The sequence below is a fragment of the Mercenaria mercenaria genome, unplaced genomic scaffold, assembly GCF_021730395.1.
Source record: "Mercenaria mercenaria strain notata unplaced genomic scaffold, MADL_Memer_1 contig_4980, whole genome shotgun sequence".
Taxonomy (NCBI): domain Eukaryota; kingdom Metazoa; phylum Mollusca; class Bivalvia; order Venerida; family Veneridae; genus Mercenaria; species Mercenaria mercenaria.
In genome coordinates this window covers 11611-34279 of record NW_026463254.1, presented here as the reverse complement: position 1 = coordinate 34279, position 22669 = coordinate 11611, and the positions used below count along the sequence as shown (strand labels likewise).

Below are 22669 nucleotides of genomic sequence, written 5' to 3'. Positions count from 1 at the left end.
GTACTTATAGGACTAATTTGAAATTTCATTATTGTTATTAGTTGGACTGAGACAATCAGGGTAGATAACTATGGACTGATTTTATGTCAAATTACCTCCCCTTATTTCAAATTAAAATGGGTATATCTCCGTAACTAATGAAGATACTGATCTGAAATTTCATTTATGTCAACAGATTTATTTGGCAGATCCTTCTTTTGTTCACTTACAATTTTTTTTTTAATTACTTCCCTTTTACGTTACTATAAATAGCTTATTTTTAGTAACTTTTTTATTATTGGCCGTAGGGAAAAACCGAGACCACTTTTCTGTGGTACAACATGGATGGTACCTCCAATTTTTAGGTGTATTTTGACATATCTATACCTTGTAAGAATTTTGTTTTTCTTTTTGGTTAAATTTCTTCCCTTTGTTGTTCCTGTCCTTTGGACTTAAGATATTTTTTCTGAGGGCCTTCTTGTCCTCAAGTGCAATGATAACAGGTGAGCGATATAGGGCCATTATGGCCCTCTTGTTGTTACTATTTTGCTTGTTTGCACTCTGATTCCAAAAGAATTTCTTGTGGATTTGCTTTCAGCTATTAATGTTTTGTCAAATGTCAAAGATTAAATAGAAAAAAGCCTAGGTCACACATCTCGCAATCACAGCTACTCACATCAGGTTCTAACAAGTGTCCATAACAAGTATTGTTCTGTTTTTATTCAGTCTAAATGTGTACCAAATTATTTATTGTATGTTCCAATTTAGGTAAAACACATCAGAATGTTGAGAGAAAGGGCGTGTCCACATTAGAAGGACAGGAGTTAGAAACAGGGTGTAACATTCAGCCAGGAGAGCCACAAACTAAAGGAGCACAAGGTAAAATCATAAATGAAGTAATTTTTCTGATAATTTTATTTTAGGAACTGAAGCAGTTGTTGAATGATTGCACATAAATTTCATCTAGGTATACAGATGTTTTACCAAATAGCCAACACTTTATCAATGCATAAAAGCAATTTATTATTACATCCTAATGGAATACTGGAAAATATTGATGAAATATAATTCATATTTTCACAGCATTTATTTTTCACTGCAGTGAAACATATTTTCTATATTTTTCACTGGTATTCCGTAACTACTTTGGTATTCTTGGGGCAATTACTTAGGTCAATTTACCATTCGAAGGGGAAAAATGTATATGAATAGTGAAGCAAACTAGATTTATTTCAAAATTATAGAATTTACAGTAATCGCAGCCCGTCCGTACATTCTAACCGGTATTTGTATGACTACACGGCATTTAAACCTACAGGAAGGGCAGGGCTCCGGAAATTTTGATAACTCAGTCGGTCCGAAACGAAAATCCTGACATCGGCGCTACCCCACCCACCGCATTCCCAATATTACATATTTTGTAAAACGTGATAGAGTAAAGAAATAAGCATGTCATACATTAAAACTGAGTTACCGGTCAGCGCGTGTTTCCATACAATGAAGACAGTTATTCAGTGTTATGTGTGATTGTTACTTTGTTTAAATTTCAATGTTTTTCCGAGAAAATACTTGCAAGGATAAAATTGCCGAGGCATAATTTGACACCGTGTGTGTAACTAGTCTAAAAGCCAACGCACGTGACTTCGATACCGTATACACAGCAGATACTTTGTGATGTTTCCTCATTCTTTGACGGAATTCTATAAAATACAATGCGTCAAAGTGAATTACACGACACATATTCTCTGCTAAACAGCCTCAGTATTTTAAGAATACTCTGCCGCGGACCGAATGTGTATGTTATGTGAACGCTGAGATTGAATTTCCCGCATGTATAGTACCAAAAGGTCACGCGTGTTGGCCACGGATATTTCATTTCACTTACGTTGTTCTTCAATAAGCAACTACATTTTATAAAGTTATATGTTCTCTTCTGATGTAAACAAAATTTCATTTTGAAACGTTTTTTAAAAGACCGATTTGATAAACACTGCCACTCCGGTTTTCTGTATCATTTGTGTTTGTCAGTCCATTTTTATGCCCCCGAAGGGAGGCATGTAGTTTTTGAACCGTCTGTCGGTCTGTCAGTCTGTCGGTCTGTCAGTCTGTCCGCAATTTTTGTGTCCGGTCCATATCTTTGTCATCGATGGATGGATTTTCAAATAACTTGGCATGAATGTGTACCACAGTAAGACGACGTGTCGCGCGCAAGACCCAGGTCCGTAGCTCAAAGGTCAAGGTCACACTTAGACATTAAAGGATAGTGCATTGATGGGCGTGTCCGGTCCATATCTTTGTCATCGATGGATAGATTTTCAAATAACTTGGCATGAATGTGTACCACAGTAAGACGACGTGTCGCGCACAAGACCCAGGTCCGTAGCTCAAAGGTCAAGGTCACACTTAGACTTTAAAGGATGGTGCATTGATGGGCGTGTCCGGTCCATATCTTTGTCAACCATGGATGGATTTTCAAATAACTTGGCATGAATGTGTACCACAGTAAGACGACGTGTTGCGCGCAAGACCCAGGTCCGTAGCTCAAAAGTCAAGGTCACACTTAGACGTTAAAGGTCATTTTTCATGATAGTGCATTGATGGGCGTGTCCGGTCCATATCTTTGTCATTCATGCATGGATTTTAAAATAACTACGCATGAATGTGTGACACAGTAAGATGACGTGTTGCGCGCAAGACCCAGCTCCGTAGGTCAAAGGTCCTAAACTCTAACATCGGCCATAACTACTCATTCAAAGTGCCATCGGGGGCATATGTCATCCTATGGAGACAGCTCTTGTTTTCTTTTTCTTTTTTGTACAGTCATGTTGCAAAGACGATTTTCTGCACTTGTTTCAACTGGAGCCCCAACAAATGAATCTTTTAATTTTTTTCAAATCAAGTAATTATAAAAATTATTTTTATCGGTTTTCTGTGTGATGTCTCATTAAATCAAAGACCTATAATGTACAATTATAGCTCTTTGATTAAATGCAGTGACCATTTGTTTTTTACCATGATCAAACATAGCCTTTTGAAATAAACCATCCGTCCAATTCTAAATAAAAGTGGATCCCCGTCGAAATGATTTGGATCCAGTCAGACACATTTGGAAACCAGTCAAAAATGTTTAATACATTGCAGTCGGCTGTCTGCAAACATTAAAGGATGTGCCGCGCGAGCACTGATTGCGTCACGTGCTAATTACGGACCGATTATCAAAGTGACAATCAGACCGTTTGACACGTTTATTGATTATCTGAGGGTGCGACCAACAATTTCCTGCTTGGCAGGTGATCGTGTATTGAGATATCAGACCTAAATTTATACTTTTCTCCATTTTTACGGGACCGATTTTTTTCGTTTTTTCACTTCACGAATCGGTCTGAAAAGTCAAAAATCGGTCCAAATCCGACAAACCGGCAAATTTCCGAAGCCCTGACGAAGGGACATTACTTGGGAGAACATTTAGAAATGCCAGAAAAAATAAACACAACAATATGTCGAAAATATCGGGAACTGCGAGTTGTACGCAACTCATACAAAAACACTTTCATATTTAATATTTTTGCAGATGCTGTAAAGGTAATGTTTTTGTTTATTTCTAAAATAAGACTATATTTTGGCTGTACTGAAAATGCATTGTTGTTGTTGTTGCTCGTTTTGACTTCTAAATGTAAACAAACAACGTTTTAACTCATTAAGGACGCAGATCGCATTTATGCGTTCATTTTAACTCTTATCGAGTACCGCATGTCGTATTTATCCGTCAAAAGATAAAGGCGTGTATGCCGAGGGTCGCATAAATGCGCTATCTGCCTGATAGTACTGTATGCCGCGTGACGTGATTTTACGCTAGTAAGAGTAATAACGATTGGACTGCTGTCAAAGTCAACTAGATATTTTACACTAAAGATTTATAAAACTCGGAAGCGATTGAAACTATCAAAATATTTATTATTTAAGCATGTATTTTCAATACTCTCATCACTAAATATCGAAACTACAAAGTTATTTCTAGGTATTGCCTGTTTGATTTTCTCATTCTATTATACTGCAGAGTCTATCTTTTTGATTCAGTACTTTTAATTTTATTAAATAAAGCATAATTCTGTTCTTTTATAATGTCATTTGCTTTAAAGTTTAGTGGTAAATGATATTTGAATAAATATAAAATAATGGCTGTTTTTCTAACGTCAAATCTTTCTTGAATATTGCAGTTTTCCATATTTGTGTTACTTTAATAGGCCTGTGAAACAATTTTGCAAATCAAAATAATAGTAAATTAAATTTTTTTGAATAGATCATAAATTGTAGTATCAGATGTGAAAATTTAAGTTTTATTCATCTGTTATAAACAGATGTTTGTCCCTAATATTGATCAAAGGATGCCTAGATCTTATCGATTATTGATTATCAGTGAAAATCCACAGGTATACAAAGCAGATAAATTGATAAGTGGCTCAGCAATGTATTGGAAAATTGATGCCAGTAATTAAGCGGCGATATGGCTGCAGGTGTTAATGTATAATTATAATAAACAGAAAATTCAAGTTTTTTTCCTGAATATGGTTTTTAATTTCATCTTGATGTGTGAAAAAAACATATTTCACGAGTGGTGTAGCCATGCGTGAAATATTTTATTTTAATACCACTGATGAAAATAAAAAACATATTCATGCAAAAAACATGAATATCCTCTATGTATTTCTTGTTATGGCCCTTGAAATAGCCAAACTAGTGTATTTTTTGTTTGTGATGCTGTAGCTCAAAAAGTTTATGGCCTAGAATGATGAATCCTTTTCATAAAATGTTTGTTGAGGCTAAACCCCATTAACACTGCAAACATTTGAATTATTGCCCCTTATTTGTGACAAATGTACTAGTGGGGGGCACACCCTGTGTCCTACAGACACATTCTAGTTTTATTTAACTGCTTTCTGAACAATTTAAAGAACATTTGTCTTGAGATTAAACACCTGTTTTCATTGTGTAAAATAAAACATGGAAAAGGCACACTTTACGCAACTTCTTAATTGAAACTGAAAATTCAATATAGATGGAACTCATGCACTGATTTGATTGTATCTCATTATTTTAGATTTTAATAATGGTGATTGCATGTTTATGATTAAATTATTTTTATACGCTTGTTAAGAAAAAAAACAGATGTTTTATGTGATGGCCTGTGTGTCTGTTGTCCATTCATAGTCCGTATGTCTGTTATCTGTCCATCCACAATATTCTTCAAACAACATCTGTGGAACCATGTGACAGTAGTTGATGAAACATGGATGTTCCTTGGATGGTCTTTTTCCAAAGTTGTTCAAATTTTTCTGCTTGGTTGCTCTTATGGGCAGCCTGAGCTAAAAAATGAAAAGCCTTCTTGTGTGAAACAGCTTGTTAGATTTTAAGATATGGTCCATGCCTAACCATCTACCATGACTTTTCAAATCATTCCCATTTTTTCAAGAAACATGGTAGCACATAGCGGTCTTAGCGCAAAAGGGTTGTAACTTTGTTTTGCGCTAATTTAATTTAATTTAATTGTACCCCCCGACAACAAAGTTGTAAGTGAGGGGGGGGGGGGGTATACTGGTTTCAGGTTGTCTGTCTGGCCGTCTGTCCGTAGATGCAATCTTGTGCGCACCATCTCTCCTTATCCCCTTGACAGAATTTAATGAAACTTCACACAAGTGATCAGTACCAACAGTAGTTGTGCATGGGGCATGTTAGGTTCTTTTAGAAAAAAAAATTGCAGAGTTATGGGACTTTGTTTTTTTGTTACTATACTATATACATAGACACAACCTTGTGCGCACCATCTCTCCTCATCCCCTTGACACAATTTAATGAAACTTCACATAAGTGATCAGTAACAACAGTAGTTGTGCATGGGGCATGTTAGGTTCTTTCAGCGACAAAAATTGCAGAGTTATGGGACTTTGTTTCTTGTTAACATACTATGTACATACAGTCTGCATATGCAATCTTGTGCGTGCCTAATCTACCTAACCCTTACAAACAATTTAATGAAACATCACACAAGTGATCAGTACCAACCCTAGTTGTGCATGGTGCATGTTACATTCTTTTAGATAAATATTCTCCATAGTTATGGGTCTTTGTTTTTTGTTACTATACTGTATACATTCAGTCTATATACATACAGTCCACATAATTATGCAATCTTGTGTGCGTCAAATTGCAATGTACTGTGTCAGTGCATGCAGGGGGTACATTCATCACCTTTAGTGATAACTCTAGTTTTAATATGTCCAAAACATTGCTGAATAATACTAATTTCTCTTGGGTAATGATTTTCATTTTACTCAGACTTTATCATAGACTCCCTGTGTAAAATTTCAAACTTTTAACTAAAATAAAAGTATTAAATCGATATAATATTTCAATGAAACTTCAAAGTTCTGGGGCATGTGCAGTGAAAAATCTTAATTTTATATCTAAAATAGTGTATTATTTATTTCTAAAGTCACTATATTTTCATTGTAAATATACTTCGTTATACCCAAGTGGAAACTGGCAGTTACTCGGAAATGCAGCTCTCTGATTGGTCAGTTAGAACCCCTAATGTACTGTGATGTCATGATAAAGTTATGAATACTTAAATGTCAAGCAATGGAAATAAGGAAAAAAAATATAAAAATAAATAAAGCAAAAATCAGAGAAGTTTCTAAGTATGTCATTATATGAATAATATGTATTTTCATGTCATTGTCCTACTAATATCTGTATACTGTAAACTACTGTTACATAGTAAAACAAACAGATTAGCAGTAGTAGTGGACCTAGGCCCTTTGAGTCTTGATTCTTAAGTACTACACTGGAACCCCATTAACATTGTCATTGGGGTCCAAGATGGAAAAGGTGTTTAGATACACTGGCAGTTTTATAACTGGTTATGATCAAAATAAATTTCGTCTGCAAGCACTGATTTTTGTTTGTTTTTTAGTGATCACCCTTCGTCCGTCGTCCGTCCACAATTTCTTGTCTGCACGATAGTGGTTTCATTTATGATCTTGCACACAACTTGTATCACTTGGTTCCTTTGTTGAACTGGCCAGATCCCATTATGGGTTCCAGAGTTATGGCCCTGAAAGGGCCAACATTACCTATTTTGACCTTGTCTGCACAATAGCAGCTTTATTTTTGATTTGATTTTTACCAAACTTGCACACAACTTGTATCACCATAAGATCTTGGTTCCTTTCTTGAACTGGCTAGATCACATTATGGGTTCCAGAGTTATGGCCCCTGAAAAGGCCAAAATTAGCTATTTTGACCTTGTCTGCACAATAGCAGCTGTATTTATGATTCGATTTTTACCAAACTTGCACACAACTTGTATCACCATATGATCTTGATACCTTTCTTGAACTGGCCAGATTCTGTAATGGGTTCCAGCGTGATGGCTCCTGAAAGGGCCAGAATTAGCTATTTTGACCTTTTCTGCACAATAGCAGCTTCATTTATGTGTCACCATAAGATGTCGGATTTGCTATTTTTGTGCGTCAACAATTAATTGTCTGCAAGAAAGTGGTTTCATTTATGATTTTATTCTAACCAAACTTGCACACAGCTTGTATCAACATAAGATCTTGGTTCCTTTCTTGAACTGGCCAGATCCCATAATGGGTTTCAGAGTTATGGCCCCTGAAAGGGCCAGAATTAGCTATTTTGACCTTGTCTGCACAATAGCAGCTTCATTTTTTTAGCTCACCTGTCACATAGTGACAAGATGAGATTTTGTGATCACCCCTCGTCTGTCGTCCGTGCGTCCACAATTTCTTGTCTGCACGATAGTGGTTTCGTTTATGATTTTATTTTAACCAAACTTGCACACAACTTGTATCACCATAAGATCTCGGTTCCTTTTTTGAACTGGCCAGATCCCATTATAGGTTCCAGAGTTATGGCCCCTGAAAGGGCCAAAATTAGCTATTTTGACCTTGTCTGCACAATAGCAGCTTCATTTATGATTTTTATTTTAACCAAACTTGCACACAACTTGTATCACCATAAGATCTTGGTTCCTTTCTTGAACTGGCCAGATTCCATTATGGGTTCCAGAGTTATGGCCCCTGAAAGGGCCAGAATTAGCTATTTTGACTTTGTCTGCACAATAGCAGCTTCATTTATGATTTGAATTTAATCAAACTTGCACAAAACTTGTGTCACCATAAGATCTTGGTTCCTTTCTTGAACTGGCCAGATCCCATTATGGGTTTTAGAGTTACGGCCCCTGAAAGGGCCAAAATGAGCTATTTTGATCTTGACTGCACAATAGCAGCTTTATTTATGATTTGATTTTAACCAAACTTGCACACAACTTGTATCACCACAAGATCTTTGTTCCTTTCTTGAACCGGCCAGATGCCATCATGGGTTCCAGAGTTATAGCCCCTTAAATGTCCAAAATTGGCTATTTTGGCATTGCAGCCATATAAAGACTTCATTTATGGTTTGATTTGATACAAACTTCCAAAATATCTTCAACAACAATAAATCTTGGATTCCATGACGAACCTGTCAGATTCAATCGTAGGTTCCAGAGTTATTTTATATCTTATTACCTCCCCTGATTGTAATCAAAATGGATTTATATCAGTAAGTACTTATAGGACTTATTTGAAATTTCATTATTGTCATTAGTTGGACTGAGACAATCAGGGTAGATAACTATGGACTGATTTTATATCAAATTACCTCCCTTTATTTCAAATTAAAATGGGTATATCTCCGTAACTAATGAAGATACTGATCTGAAATTTCATTTATGTCAACAGATGGACTTGGACAACCAATGAAAATACATATTGACTGAATTTATGACAAATTACCTCCTTTATTATTTATCTAAATGAATACACCTTAGCAGCTTCTAATGAGATTGGTTTGAAACGATCATATCATTTTGAGCAATGGTACTCAGGTGAGCGACACAGGGCCATCATGGCCCTGTTGTATTTGATTTTAAACCAAACTTGCACACAACTTGTATCACCACAAGATCTTGATTCCTTTCTTGTACTGGCCAGATTCCTTTATGGGTTCCAGAGTTATGGCCCCTGATAGGGCCAGAATTAGGTATTTTGACATTGTCTGCACAAGAGCAGCTTCATTTATGATTTGAATTAAGTCATACTTGCACAAAAACTTGTGTCACCATAATCTTGTCTGCACGATAATGGTTTCATTTATGATTTTATTTTAACCAGTTTTATTTATGATTTGATTTTTACCAAACTTGCACACAACTTGTATCACCATAAGATCTTAGTTCCTTTCTTGAACTGGCCAGATCCCGACACCTGACACAAATGTTCACCTCATGCTCTGCACATGGTTTCGGATGGCTCACTTCAAGGTCAAGGTTACACTAAGGGGTCAAAGGTCATATGACTTTGTTTTGTATGTATATTGCCCTGCATTTGCGTTGCATTGCAGTGCTCTTGTTTTTATTAGCTCACCTGTCACATAGTGACAAGGTGAGCTTTTGTGATCACCCTTCGTCCGTCGTCCTTCGTCTGTGCGTCCGTCCGCCCGTCAACAATTTCTTGTCTGCACGATAGTGGTTTCATTTATGATTTTATTTTAACCAAACTTGCACACAACTTGTATCACCGTAAGATCTCACTTCCTTTCTTGAACTGGCCAGAACTCTTTATGGGTTCCAGAGTTATGGCCCCTGAAAGGGCCAGAATTAGCTATTTTGACCTTGTCTGCACACTAGCAGCTTCATTTATGATTTTATTGTACCCCCCCCGACAACAAAGTTGTAAGGGGGGGGTATACTGGTTTCAGGTTGTCTGTCTGTCTGTCTGTCCGTCTGTCTGTCTGTCCGTCCGTCTGGCCGTCTGTCCGTAGACGCAATCTTGTGCGCACCATCTCTCCTTATCCCCTTGACAGAATTTAATGAAACTTCACACAAGTGATCAGTACCAACAGTAGTTGTGCATGGGGCATGTTAGGTTCTTTTAGAAAAAAAATTTGCAGAGTTATGGGACTTTGTTTTTTTGTTACTATACTATATACATAGACACAATTTTGTGCGCACCATCTCTCCTCATCCCCATGACACAATTTAATGAAACTTCACACAAGTGATCAGTAACAACAGTAGTTGTGCATGGGGCATGTTAGGTTCTTTCAGAAATTGTCTGTCTGTCCGTCTGTCTGTCTGTCCGTCCGTCTGGCCGTCTGTCCGTAGACGCAATCTTGTGCGCACCATCTCTCCTTATCCCCTTGACAGAATTTAATGAAACTTCACACAAGTGATCAGTACCAACAGTAGTTGTGCATGGGGCATGTTAGGTTCTTTTAGAAAAAAAATTTGCAGAGTTATGGGACTTTGTTTTTTTTGTTACTATACTATATACATAGACACAATCTTGTGCGCACCATCTCTCCTCATCCCCTTGATACAATTTAATGAAACTTCACACAAGTGATCAGTAACAACAGTAGTTGTGCATGGGGCATGTTAGGTTCTTTCAGCGACAAAAATTGCAGAGTTATGGGACTTTGTTTCTTGTTAACATACTATGTACATACAGTCTGCATATGCAATCTTGTGCGTGCCTAATCTACCAAACCCTTACACACAATTTAATGAAACTTCACACAAGTGATCAGTACCAACCCTAGTTGTGCATGGTGCATGTTACATTCTTTTAGATAAATATTCTGCATAGTTATGGGACTTTGTTTTTTGTTACTATACTGTATACATACAGTCTATATACATACAGTCCACATAATTATGCAATCTTGTGTGCGTCAAATTGCAATGTACTGTGTCAGTGCATGGGGAGGGGGGTACATTCATCAGTGAATTTACAAATATTGTTAAATAATCTGAATGATTGGTGTAAAAGTAACGACATGTTTAACGACACCTTTAGTGATAGCTCTAGTTTTAACCAAACTTGCACACAACTTGTATCATCATAAGATCTTGGTTCCTTTCTTGAACTGGCCAGATTCCTTTATGGGTTCCAGAGTTATGGCCCCTGAAATGGCCAGAATTAGCTATTTTGACCTTGTCTGCACAATAGCAGCTTCATTTATGATTTGAATTGAATCAAACTTGCAGAAAACATGTATCACCACAAGATCTTTGTTCCAGCCATATAGAGACTTCATTTATGGTTTGATTTGATACAAACTTCCAAAATATCTTCAACAACAATAAATCTTGGATTCCATGACGAACCTGTCAGATCCAATCTGATTACCTCCCCTGATTGTAATCAAAATGGATTTATATCAGTAAGTACTTATAGGACTTATTTGAAATTTCATTGTTGTCATTTGTTGGACTGAGACAATCAGGGTAGATAATATGGACTGATTTTATGTCAAATTACCTCCCTTTATTTCAAATTGAAATGGGTATATATCCGTAACTAATGAAGATACTGATCTGTAATTTCATTTATGTCAACAGATGGACTTGGACAATCAGTGAAGATACACATTGACTGAATTTATGACAAATTACCTCCCTTTATTAGCTCACCTGAGCAATGCTCAGGTGAGTTTTTCAAATCGCTCGATGTCCGGCGTCCGGCGTCTGTCGTCTGTCGTCTGTCGTCTGTCGTCCGTCGTCTGTCAACATTTAGCTTGTGTATGCGATAGAGGCTGTATTTTTCAATTAATCTTCATGAATATTGGTCAGAATGATAACTTTGATGAAATCTAGGCCGAGTTCGAAAATGGGTCATCTCGGGTCAAAAACTAGGTCACTAGGTCAAATCAAAGAAAAACCTTGTGTATGCGATAGAGGCTGTATTTTTCATTTAATCTTCATGAATATTGGTCAGAATGATAACTTTGATGAAATCTAGGCCGAGTTCGAAAATGGGTCATCTCGGGTCAAAAACTAGGTCACTAGGTCAAATCAAAGAAAAACCTTGTGTATGCGATAGAGGTGGTATTTTTCAATTAATCTTCATAAATATTGGTCAGAGTGATAACCTTGATGAAATCTAAGCCGAGTTCGAAAATGGGTCATGTCGGGTCAAAAACTAGGTCACTAGGTCAAATCAAAGAAAAACCTTGTGTATGCGATAGAGGCTGTATTTTTCAATTCTTCTTCATGAATATTGGTCAGAATGATAACCTTGATGAAATCTAGGCCGAGTTCGAAAATGGGTCATCTCGGGTCAAAAACTAGGTCACTAGGTCAAATCAAAGAAAAAACCTTGTGTATGCGATAGAGGCTGTATTTTTCAATTGATCTTCATGAATTTTGGTCAGAATGATTGCCTTGATGAAATCTAGGCCGAGTTCGAAAATGGGTCATCTCGGGTCAAAAACTAGGTCACTAGGTCAAATCAAAGAAAAACCTTGTGTATATGATAGAGGCGGTATTTTTCAATTGATCTTCATGAATTTTGGTCAGAATGATTACCTTGATGAAATCTAGGCCGAGTTCGAAAATGGGTCATCTGGGGTCAAAAACTAGGTCACTAGGTCATATCACGTAAAAACCTTGTGTATGCGATAGAGGCTGTATTTTTCAATTGATCTTCATGAATTTTGGTCAGAATGATTGCCTTGATGAAATTTAGACCAAGTTCGAAATGGGTCATCTGGGGTCAAAAACTAGGTCACTAGGTCAAATCAAAGAAAAACCTTGTGTATGCAATAGAGGCTGTATTTTTCAACTGATCTTCATGAAATTTAGCCAGAATGATTACCTTGATAAAATCTAGGCTGATTTCGAAAATGGGTCATCTGGGGTCAAAAACTAGGTCACTAGGTCAAATCGAAGAAAAACATTGTGTATGCAATAGAGGATGTATTTTTCAATTGATCTTCATGAAATTTGGTCAGAGTGATTGCCTTGATGAAAACTAGGTCGGTTTTGAATATGGGTTATCTGAGGTCAAAAACTAGGTCACTAGGTCAAATTAAAGAAAAATCTTGTGTATGCGATAGAGACTGTTTTTTTTTTCAGTTGATATTTATGAAATTTGGTCAGGTTGATTGCCTTAATGAAATCTAGGTCGAATTTGAATATGAGTCATCTGAGGTCAAAAACTAGGTCACTTGGTCAAATCAAAGAAAAAACTTCTGTATGTGATAGAGGCTGTATTTTTCAGTTGATCTTCATGAATTTTGGTCAGAATGATTGCCTTGATAAAATCTAGGTCGAGTTTGAACATGGGTCATCTAGGGTCAAAAACTAGGTCATATCTAAGAAAATGCTTGTTTTATCGCAAGAGACCAATTTTTTGGTCCAATCTTAATGAAAATTGGTCAGAATATTTGTTTCCATGAAATCACTAGGTCAAACATGTTTTACACTGTTATGGAGTGTTTCTTAGGTGAGCGACCTAGGGCCATCTTGGCCCTCTTGTATTTTTATCTAAATGAATTCATACACCTTAGCAGCTTCTAAAGTGATTGGTTTGAAATATTATTTATGTCTTTCATGGTAAGAAATAGTCATATTAGATAACTCTTAACTGAACAGTTTTCGATATGAATACTTTACTAATATATTGTTGTATAGGCTTGTACTTTGTATCTTCTACATGCAATTACCTGCCCTGATTTTAATAAAAATGGATTTATCTCGATAAATATTTATAGAACTCATTTGAAATTTCATTACTGTCTTTAGTTGGACTGAGGCAATCAGGTTAGATAGTATAGACTGATTTTATGTCAAATTAACTCACTTTGTTTCAAATTAAAGTGGGTGTATCTCAGTAACCGATGAAGATACTGATTTGAAATGTCATTGTGCCATCAGATGGACTCGGACAATCAGGGTAGATAACTTTTAACTGAATTTATGACAAATTACCTCCCTTTATTTTATGTAAACAAATGTATATCAGCAGCATCTAATGAGATTGGTTTTAAATGTTATTCAAGTGTTCCAGAATGGTACTCAGGTGAGCGATATAGGGCCATCATGGCCCTCTTGTTTGTTTGTTGTGCATAAAATTGGTCAGTATGTTTGTCTGGATGAAATATTGCATGAATTTTTATCTGGGTCATGGGGGATCAAAAACTATGTCTCCAGGTCAAATCAAAGAATGAGCTTGTTTACACTCTAGGGGGCACATTTTTGATTCCGTCTTTATAAAACTTGGTCAGAATGTTTGTTATAATTAAATACTGGATGATTTAAAATCTGGGTCATGTTGGGTCAAAAACAATGAATGTCACTAGGTCAAATCAAAGAAAATGCTTATTTACACTCAAGAGGCCACATTTTTTGGTCCAATCTTAATGAAAATTGATCAGAATATTTGTCTCCATTGTGTTACTCAGGTGAGTGACCTAGGGCCATCTTGGCCCTCTTGTCTTACCTTTACCTTGTCAGAAAGAGAAATGATATGCAGGCAATCAACTTAAAAAGGAATCTTTTGTTTGTCAATAATTGTGCCCCCCCCCCCCACCCCCGCATGAGTGGTGGGGGCATATACATTTGGTCTTGTCCATGCATCCATGCGTCCGTCTGTCCGAGCCCACATTTGCATACTTAGGTGGCTATAGGAACAGTAGGTAACTGTACTTTTTCTTTGATGTCATTCAGTCCGTAAGGCTTTTATGTGGCTATTTTTCTCTTACTTGGCTAAAGGAACAATAGAGAGAACAAAAGAGTAGCCACATAAGTATCCATATGTAGGAACGTGTGTCCGAAGTTTGTGACGCGCCTAGCTCGAAAAGTATTTGATATAAATTGATGAAACTATGCATGAGTCTTTATCATGATAAGAACTTGCGCACCTCCTATTTTTCGTCTGGCTCCGCCCCCTATTTTCAGCGTTATGGCCCCTGAAATCGTTAAAAATGCACATTTTTACCTTGTGACACGCCTAGCTCAAAAAGTATTTGATAAAGATTCATGAAACCTTGCATGAGTCTTAATCATGATATGAACTTGCACACCTCCCATTTTTCATTTGGGTCCACCCCCTATTTTCAGAGTTACGGCCCCTGAAATAGTCAAAAATGCACATTTTCACCTTGTGACATGCCTAGCTCAAAAAGTATTTGATATAGGTTCATGAAACCTTGCTTGAATCTTAATCATGATATGAACTTGTGGACCTCCTGTTTTTCATCTGGCTCCGCCACCTATTTTCAGAGTTATTGCCCCTGAAACAGTCAAAAATGCACATTTTCACCTTGTGACATGCCTAGCTCAAAAAGTATTTGATATAGATTCATGAAACCTTGCATGAGTCTTAATCATGATATGAACTTGCGGACCTCCTATTTTTCATTTGGGTCCGCCTCCTATTTTTAGAGTTGTGGCCCCTGAAATAGTCATAAATATACATTTTCACCTTGTGACGCACCTAGCTCAAAAAGTATTTAAAAGAAATGGTTGAAAACATGCATAAGTCTTTATCATGATATAAACTTGCACACCTCTAATTTTTTGGTTGACTCCACCCCCAGTTTTTAAAGTTATGTCCCCTGAAATATTAAAAATGTGCACTTTTTCACCTAATTATGTGCCTAGCTCAAAAAGTATTAGATGTAAATTCAGGAAATCTTGCTGGAGTCTTTATTGTGATGTGACCTTGCACACTTGGCATTCATCTTGAGAATCTTAGTGCTTATTACAGTGTTTTGGCCCTTGTAATAGCCAAAATATGGATTTTTTGTTTGTGATGTTCATAGCTCAAAAAGTATAGGGCCTAGAATAATGAATCCTTTTCATAAAATGTTTGTTGAGGCTATACTCCATTAAGGCTGCAAACATTTGAATTATTGCCCCTTATTTGTGACAAATGTACCAGTGGGGGGCACACCCGGTGTCCTACAGACACACTCTAGTTATTATAATGTTTTCACAGATAAACCATCAGCTCCTAAAGATTTGACTGTATGTGACATCACATCTGGATCATGTAAACCTTGTTGGGGAAAGCCTGAGAATGATGGTGGTAGCAGCATAATTGAATACATTGTCCAGTGGAGAGAAGCAAATGCTGAGAAATGGACTGAATCTACATGTTCTGCAACTGAATGCATGATAAAAAGTCTGAAAGAAAGCACACAGTACATATTCCGTGTGGCTGCTAAAAACATAATTGGAACTGGAGAATTCACTGCACATATAGAACTTGAAACCAGTAAGTGCAGCTACTAAACAATGCCTTGAAAGTTATAGCCATTAATTGGTTAAAGTACATGTAAATTAAAAGTCAGTAGATCTATTTGAAAATAGCCTCACTCTAAAGCAGATGAGCAAATTCACTCAATTTTCTTGTATATTTAATCCTGTCTGGAATTTTAATTAAGTAACTACAATACAACCTCTCCAAAGCATCCCTCTTTGAAGATAAAACCTCGCTGTAACAACATCATCCAAATTTCTGAATAATACTATCAAAATTATCTCTCCAGAACAACAACCTCTTCGTAACAGTCAGTATGTGTATCTCCCAAAGGGTGTTGCTCTACAGAGGTTGCACTGCTTGTAGGTATTAAAAGATGTTTGATCTGTCAATGTTAGAATTACATCATCTATTTTGGAGTGAAAACAAAGCAAGGTGTCTCAAAATAACTGATAATGTCATTTTAAAGTGTAGCAGAAACACAAATATTTTGAATACAAAGTCACTGTTAAAATGACAGTTGTAAATATAACAATAAAGTCATCATCTGCAGTAATAATAAGTATTACCCTTACGGATATTCAGGTATTTAGTTGCAAATAAATTATCAAGACATTTTAAGAGATAAGCATTCAGATTGACAGTAACAAGTGTTTTGTATAAAATTTCACTACCATTTTAATGTGTGTGACAATTGTACATTTAAATTATATTTTTTCTCCTAAATAGAATGGAGTTACAAGTGCAATGGAAGTATGAACATTAAATCTGGTAAACCAATGTTCCTTGAGATGAAGTTTAAAGGTCAGAAACCACACGAATCGTATATTCATTGTCTGTTCAATGGCAGTGAACATCCAAATAAAAACAGGACAAATATTGAAATAACAGACAGCAAAATTATTTTCAAACTTGAAAATGTTGTTCTGTCAGATAAGGGAGAGTACATATTAACTGCAGAAAACAAAACGGGAAGTGGAGCTGTTAGTGCCATATTGTATGTCATAGGTGAGTTTACAGATATTTTCTGTTTTTACAAAGGAAAGTAATTTTAATGATCTTGAACAATATGTAAACAAATCTGGTCTGACTCAAATAATGTTTGGTTAGAACTTTTTTTTTCGTGAATTAGCAGATCAAAATGACTTACTTTTCCTTTTAAATCTTAAGGGAATTTACAGTAGTTGTTGCTGGGTTTTATCCCTAGAGGTTATTTATAAAGTCAAATTGTTGTAGACAGCAACAGACATTTTGAGTCAATCAAATGAAAATTTTACTTTAGTTTGTAAAAAGTGAGAAGGTCAGTTTCTATCCAAAGGAAATTCAAATGCAATGAAAACAAAGATTCCTGTTAAAAAGAAGGCAGAAAGTAAACGATTTCCAGGGACTACCTTAGCCTGGAAAATTAGGGAGAAGTGACTTCTCCCTCCTGGGGAAATAGGGAGGTTTTGAAAATTTGGGAGAAGTTTGGCAAACGTGAGACAGGACATTGCTTACATGCATTAAATAACAATAATAATGTTTATTCAGTTCCATTTGTAGTATTATCTTTTTATGACATAAATAAAAATGGTGCAATGTTTCAACAATACAGTACATATTTGCACTGTTTTACTGCAGAATGTTTGACAACTTGACACAACAGATCTTTCCTCATAAAACCAGTACTTAATATTTCTTGGATTTCTTCCTTCCTAGAGCAGCTTTTTCATGTATGTGAGCATTTTGAGTTTAAAATTTTTATATGTAGTTCCTTCAATTTGACAAACTAAAGAGTTTAAAAAACTCTCAAACTTACAATGAAATGTTATTTGTATTGATCCGTAGATAAAAGACTAAAAAATCGGGCAATATTTTTTAGCTCACCTGTCACATAGTGACAAGGTGAGCTTTTGTGATCATGCAGCGTCCGTCGTCCGTGCGTCCGTCCGTCCGTAAACTTTTGCTTGTGACCACTCTAGAGGTCACATTTTTTGTGGGATCTTTATGAAAGTTGGTCAGAATGTTCATCTTGATGATATCTAGGTCAAGTTCGAAACTGGGTCACGTGCCATCAAAAACTAGGTCAGTAGGTCTAAAAATAGAAAAACCTTGTGACCTCTCTAGAGGCCATATATTTCAAAAGATCTTCATGAAAATTGGTCAGAATGTTCACCTTGATGATATCTAGGTTGTGTTCGAAACTGGGTCACGTGCCATCAAAAACTAGGTCAGTAGGTCTAAAAATAGAAAAACCTTGTGACCTCTCTAGAGGCCATATATTTCAATGGATCTTCATGAAGATTGGTCAGAACGTTCATCTTGATGATATCTAGGTTAATTTCGAAACTGGGTCACGTGCCATCAAAAAAAAGGTCAAATAATAGAAAAACCTTGTGACCTTTCTAAAGGCCATATTTTTCATGGGATCTGTATGAAAGTTGGTCTGAATGTTCATCTGGATGATATCTAGGTCAGGTTCGAAACTTGGTCACGTGCGGTCAAAAAGTCTAAAAATAGAAAAACCTTGTGACCTCTCTAGAAGCCATATATTTCATGAGATCTTCATGACAGTTGGTCAGAATGTTCACATTGATGATATCTAGGTCAAGTTCGAAAGTGGGTCACGTGCCCTCAAAAACAAGGTCAGTAGGTCAAATAATAGAAAAACCTTGTGACCTCTCTAGAGGCCATATTTTTCATGGGATCTGTATGAAAGTTGGTCTGAATGTTTATCTTGATGATATATAGGTCAAGTTTGAAACTGGGTCAACTGCCTTCAAAAACTAGGTCAGTAGGTCTAAAAATAGAAAAACCTTGTGACCTCTCTAGAGGCCATACTTTTCATGGGATCTGTATGAAAGTTGGTCTGAATGTTTATCTTGATGATATTTAGGTCAGGTTCGAAAGTGGATCACGTGCCTTCCAAAACTAGGTCAGTAGGTCAAATAATGAAAAAACCTTGTGACCTCTCTAAAGGCCATATTTTTCATGGGATCTGTATGAAAGTTGGTTTGAATGTTCATCTTGATGATATCTAGGTCAAGTTCGAAACAGGGTCATGTGCGGTCAAAAACTATGTCAGTAGGTCTAAAAATAGAAAAACCTTGTGACCTCTCTAGAGGCCATACTTATGAATGGATCTCCATAAAAATTGGTCAGAATGTTCATCTTGATGATATCTAGGTCAAGTTCGAAACTGTGTCACGTGCCGTCAAAAAGTAGGTCAGTAGGTCAAATAATGAAAAAACGTTGTGACCTCTCTAGAGGCCATATTTTTCATAGGATCTGTATGAAAGTTGGTCTGAATGTTTATCTTGATTTATAGGTCAAGTTTGAAACTGGGTCAACTGCGATCAAAAACTAGGTCAGTAGGTCTTGAAATAGAAAAACCTTGTGACCTCTCTAGAGGCCATACCCTTGAATGGATCTTCATGAAAATTGGTCAGAATGTTCACCTTGATGATATCTAGGTCAAGTTTGAAACTGGGTCACGTGCCTTAAAAAACTAGGTCAGTAGGACAAATAATAAAAAAACCTTGTGACCTCTCTAGAGGCCATACTTTTCATGGGATCTGTATGAAAGTTGGTCTGAATGTTCATCTTGATGATATCAAGGTCAAGTTTGAAACTGAGTCAACTGCGGTCAAAAACTAGGTCAGTAGGTCTAAAATTAGAAAAATCTTTTGACCTCTCTAGAGGCCATATTTTTCAATGGATCTTCATGAAAATTGATCTGAATGTTCACCTTGATGATATCAAGGTCAGTATCGAAACTGGGTCACTTGCGGTCAAAAACTAGGCCAGTAGGTATAAAAATAGAAAAACCTTGTGACCTCTCTAGAGGCCATATTTTTCAGGAGATCTTCATGAAAATTAGTGAGAATGTTCACCTTGATGATATCTAGGTCAAGTTCAAAACAGGGTCACGTACCTTTGAAAACTAGGTCAATAGGTCAAATAATAGAAAAACCTTGTGACCTCTCTAGAGACCATATTTTTTAATGGATCTTCATGAAAATTGGTCAGAATTTTATCTTGATAATATCTAGGTCAAGTTCAAAACTGGGTCACATGAGCTCAGAAACTAGGTCACTATGTCAAATAATAGAAAAAACAACGTCATACTCAAAACTGGGTCATGTATGAAGAGGTGAGCGATTCAGGACCATCATGGTCCTCTTGTTTAAACTACGTATTTTGACATAAAAAGTCTAAAAATTGGTTATTGTATTACATCCCTTTAACACATTTCAAAATGTACTAAAAGAGTTGTCTGCTATTTTGATCAAACAACAAATTTAATAGTTTGTCAAGGGCCTTATATTTAACTTAATGTTTTTAATGAAAGAGAAATGAAGATTAAAATGATTTGTAAGCAGATCCCGATTGAAAAATAAACGTCAGGAGTAACGGGTAGTCTACATTGTGATGGCAATAAAACGATTTTTATCAGAAACCATGAATTACTGGATAAGGCATCTCCTTATAAAGTACCGAGGGCGTTCGTTTGACCTGAGGTTCCGTGTTTTGACCCGCGAAAATAAAAAAAACCTCAAATTTGACCCGCACAAAAAAAGTGTCCCATGCGTCGTCTAGATCCGCGATATGTGTCTCGAGTTCTGCTTTGTCAATCAAAATCTCGATGAATTGCAATTTCAATGTTGTTTGCCGCCACAAACGGAAGTATGACAGTAGGCGGAGCGTCGTATGTTAATTAGCTACTGACAGATGTCAATCACGCCACACGCCGACTGACACGTCTTAGGTTTGTAATTCGGAAGTTAATTATCACTGTTTTACGAAGTTTTTGGGCTCTCTGATCTCCGATTTTGGTCAACTTTCATTATTACTCTTTCACTCTTTAATTATCATTTATTGCAATCACATTAAATGCAAACAATTAGCAGCTTATCCTGCGGCATCAATCTGAAATTGAGTGACTACTTTTGTTGTCATGGACACGTTTTGCCGCGCGTGCCTCCCGGTGACATCCTGTGCATTGCGTATTGTGTTTACAGACTACATAACTGAGATGTATAATCTCGGCGCACTTTATTGCCGATTATGTTTTCCTTTCATCCAATTTTAGGGCGACTTGAACTTCGCTTTTCTGGGTGGGAAGGGAGAAGTGAAATACTTTAAAGCGAAGTAATCCCTCAACTTCGCCTAAAACACTGTCCCTGATTTCTTTTTAAGCTCAACAGAGCACAAAGTTCTCAGTGTGAGCTATTGTGATTGCTCACTGTCTGGCTTCCATCTGTCTGTCCGTCCGCACTTTTCTTTAAACAACATCTCCTCTGAAACCATTTTATGGAAGTTGGCCTGGATGTTCCTTAGGTGGTCCCCTTTAAAAGTTATTCAAAGAATTGAATTCCACACAGAACTCTGGTTGCAATGGCAACTGAAAGGAAAAACTTCAAAAATCTTCTTGTCCAAAACCATAAGGCATAGAGCTCTGATACACTGGGCCCCCTTTATAATGCTGTCTGAAACCACAAGACCTACGCTTTTGATATTTGGTATGTTGTATTACGTTTCGGTCCTTTACCAAGAGTGTTCAAATTATGTCCCATAGGTGAAAAGAGGCCCCACCCAGGGAGTCCAGAGTTTTACATAGACTTACATAGGAAATTTTTTTAAAACCCTATTTGTCTGAAACTGCAAGGCCTAGGCTTCTGATATTTGGTTTGTTGCATTGCCTAGTGGTCCTCTGCCATAATTACTCAAATTATGTCCCTGGAATGAAAAGAGGCCCTGAGAGGTCCCAAGTTACATAGACTTATATAGGAAAGATTTTTAAAATCTTCTTGTCTGAAAGTTCAGGGCCTAGGCATTTGATATTTGGTTTGAAGTATTGCATAATGGTTCTCTAACAAGATTGTTCAAATTATGCCCCTGGGGTGAAAAGAAGCCTGGCACTTGGGGGGGACACTTCTGTATGAGTTAAATAGAAAAAAAATTATTTGATCATATTTACTAGACTGTTTCATTATAATTACCTAGTGGCCAAAGTGATTAGGGGTTCACTTGATTGTGACCTTGACCTACTGACCTACTTTCTTGATTTTAGCACACCTGAGTTACTGTGATCACTCGGTCATTTGATGAAGACATAGTTGTCCAAATGGCTGTTCGGTGTATGTGCGTCTGTGCATCCTTCCGGATTTGTTTGTCCGGACCATAACTTTGACATGCATGGAGCAATCTTATTTACATTTGGCATGAATGCTAACCTCAGTGAGACGGAGTGTCTTGCGCAAACCGCAGGTTCCTATCTCAAAGGTCAAGGTCACAATTTGGAGGTCAAAGGTTAAATTCAATAATGACTGTCCGGAGCATTTCTTCTTCATGCATGGGGGGATTTTGATGTAACTTGGCACAAATGTTCACAACAATGTGACAGAGAGTCATGCACAAGCACCAGGACCCTAGGTCTAAGGTCAAGATCACACTTAGAGGTCAAAGGTCAGATGCAAGAATGAATTTGTCCAGAGCATTTCTTTTTCATGCATGGAGGGATTTTGATGTAACTTGGCACAATTATTCACCATCATGAGACAGAGTGTCATGTGCAAGAACCTAGAATTACTTTCCTT

General features: G+C 36.8%; 1 protein-coding gene across 2 annotated transcripts in view; it reads left to right on the top strand.

Annotated features, from left to right (window-relative positions):
• LOC128554370 (titin-like) overlaps positions 1–19593 on the top strand; it is a gene marked incomplete at its 5' end in the record, with an annotated part of 41024 nt that extends 21431 nt beyond the window's left edge. Inside the window, 3 exon segments of one of the 2 annotated variants that reach the window (XM_053535654.1) lie at positions 748–858; positions 15828–16106; positions 16821–19593. In XM_053535654.1, coding sequence (XP_053391629.1) covers positions 748–858; positions 15828–16106; positions 16821–17140 — 710 coding nt within the window. 2 annotated transcript variants of the gene reach the window in all.
• Between the last annotated feature and the right edge of the window lie 3076 nt (positions 19594–22669).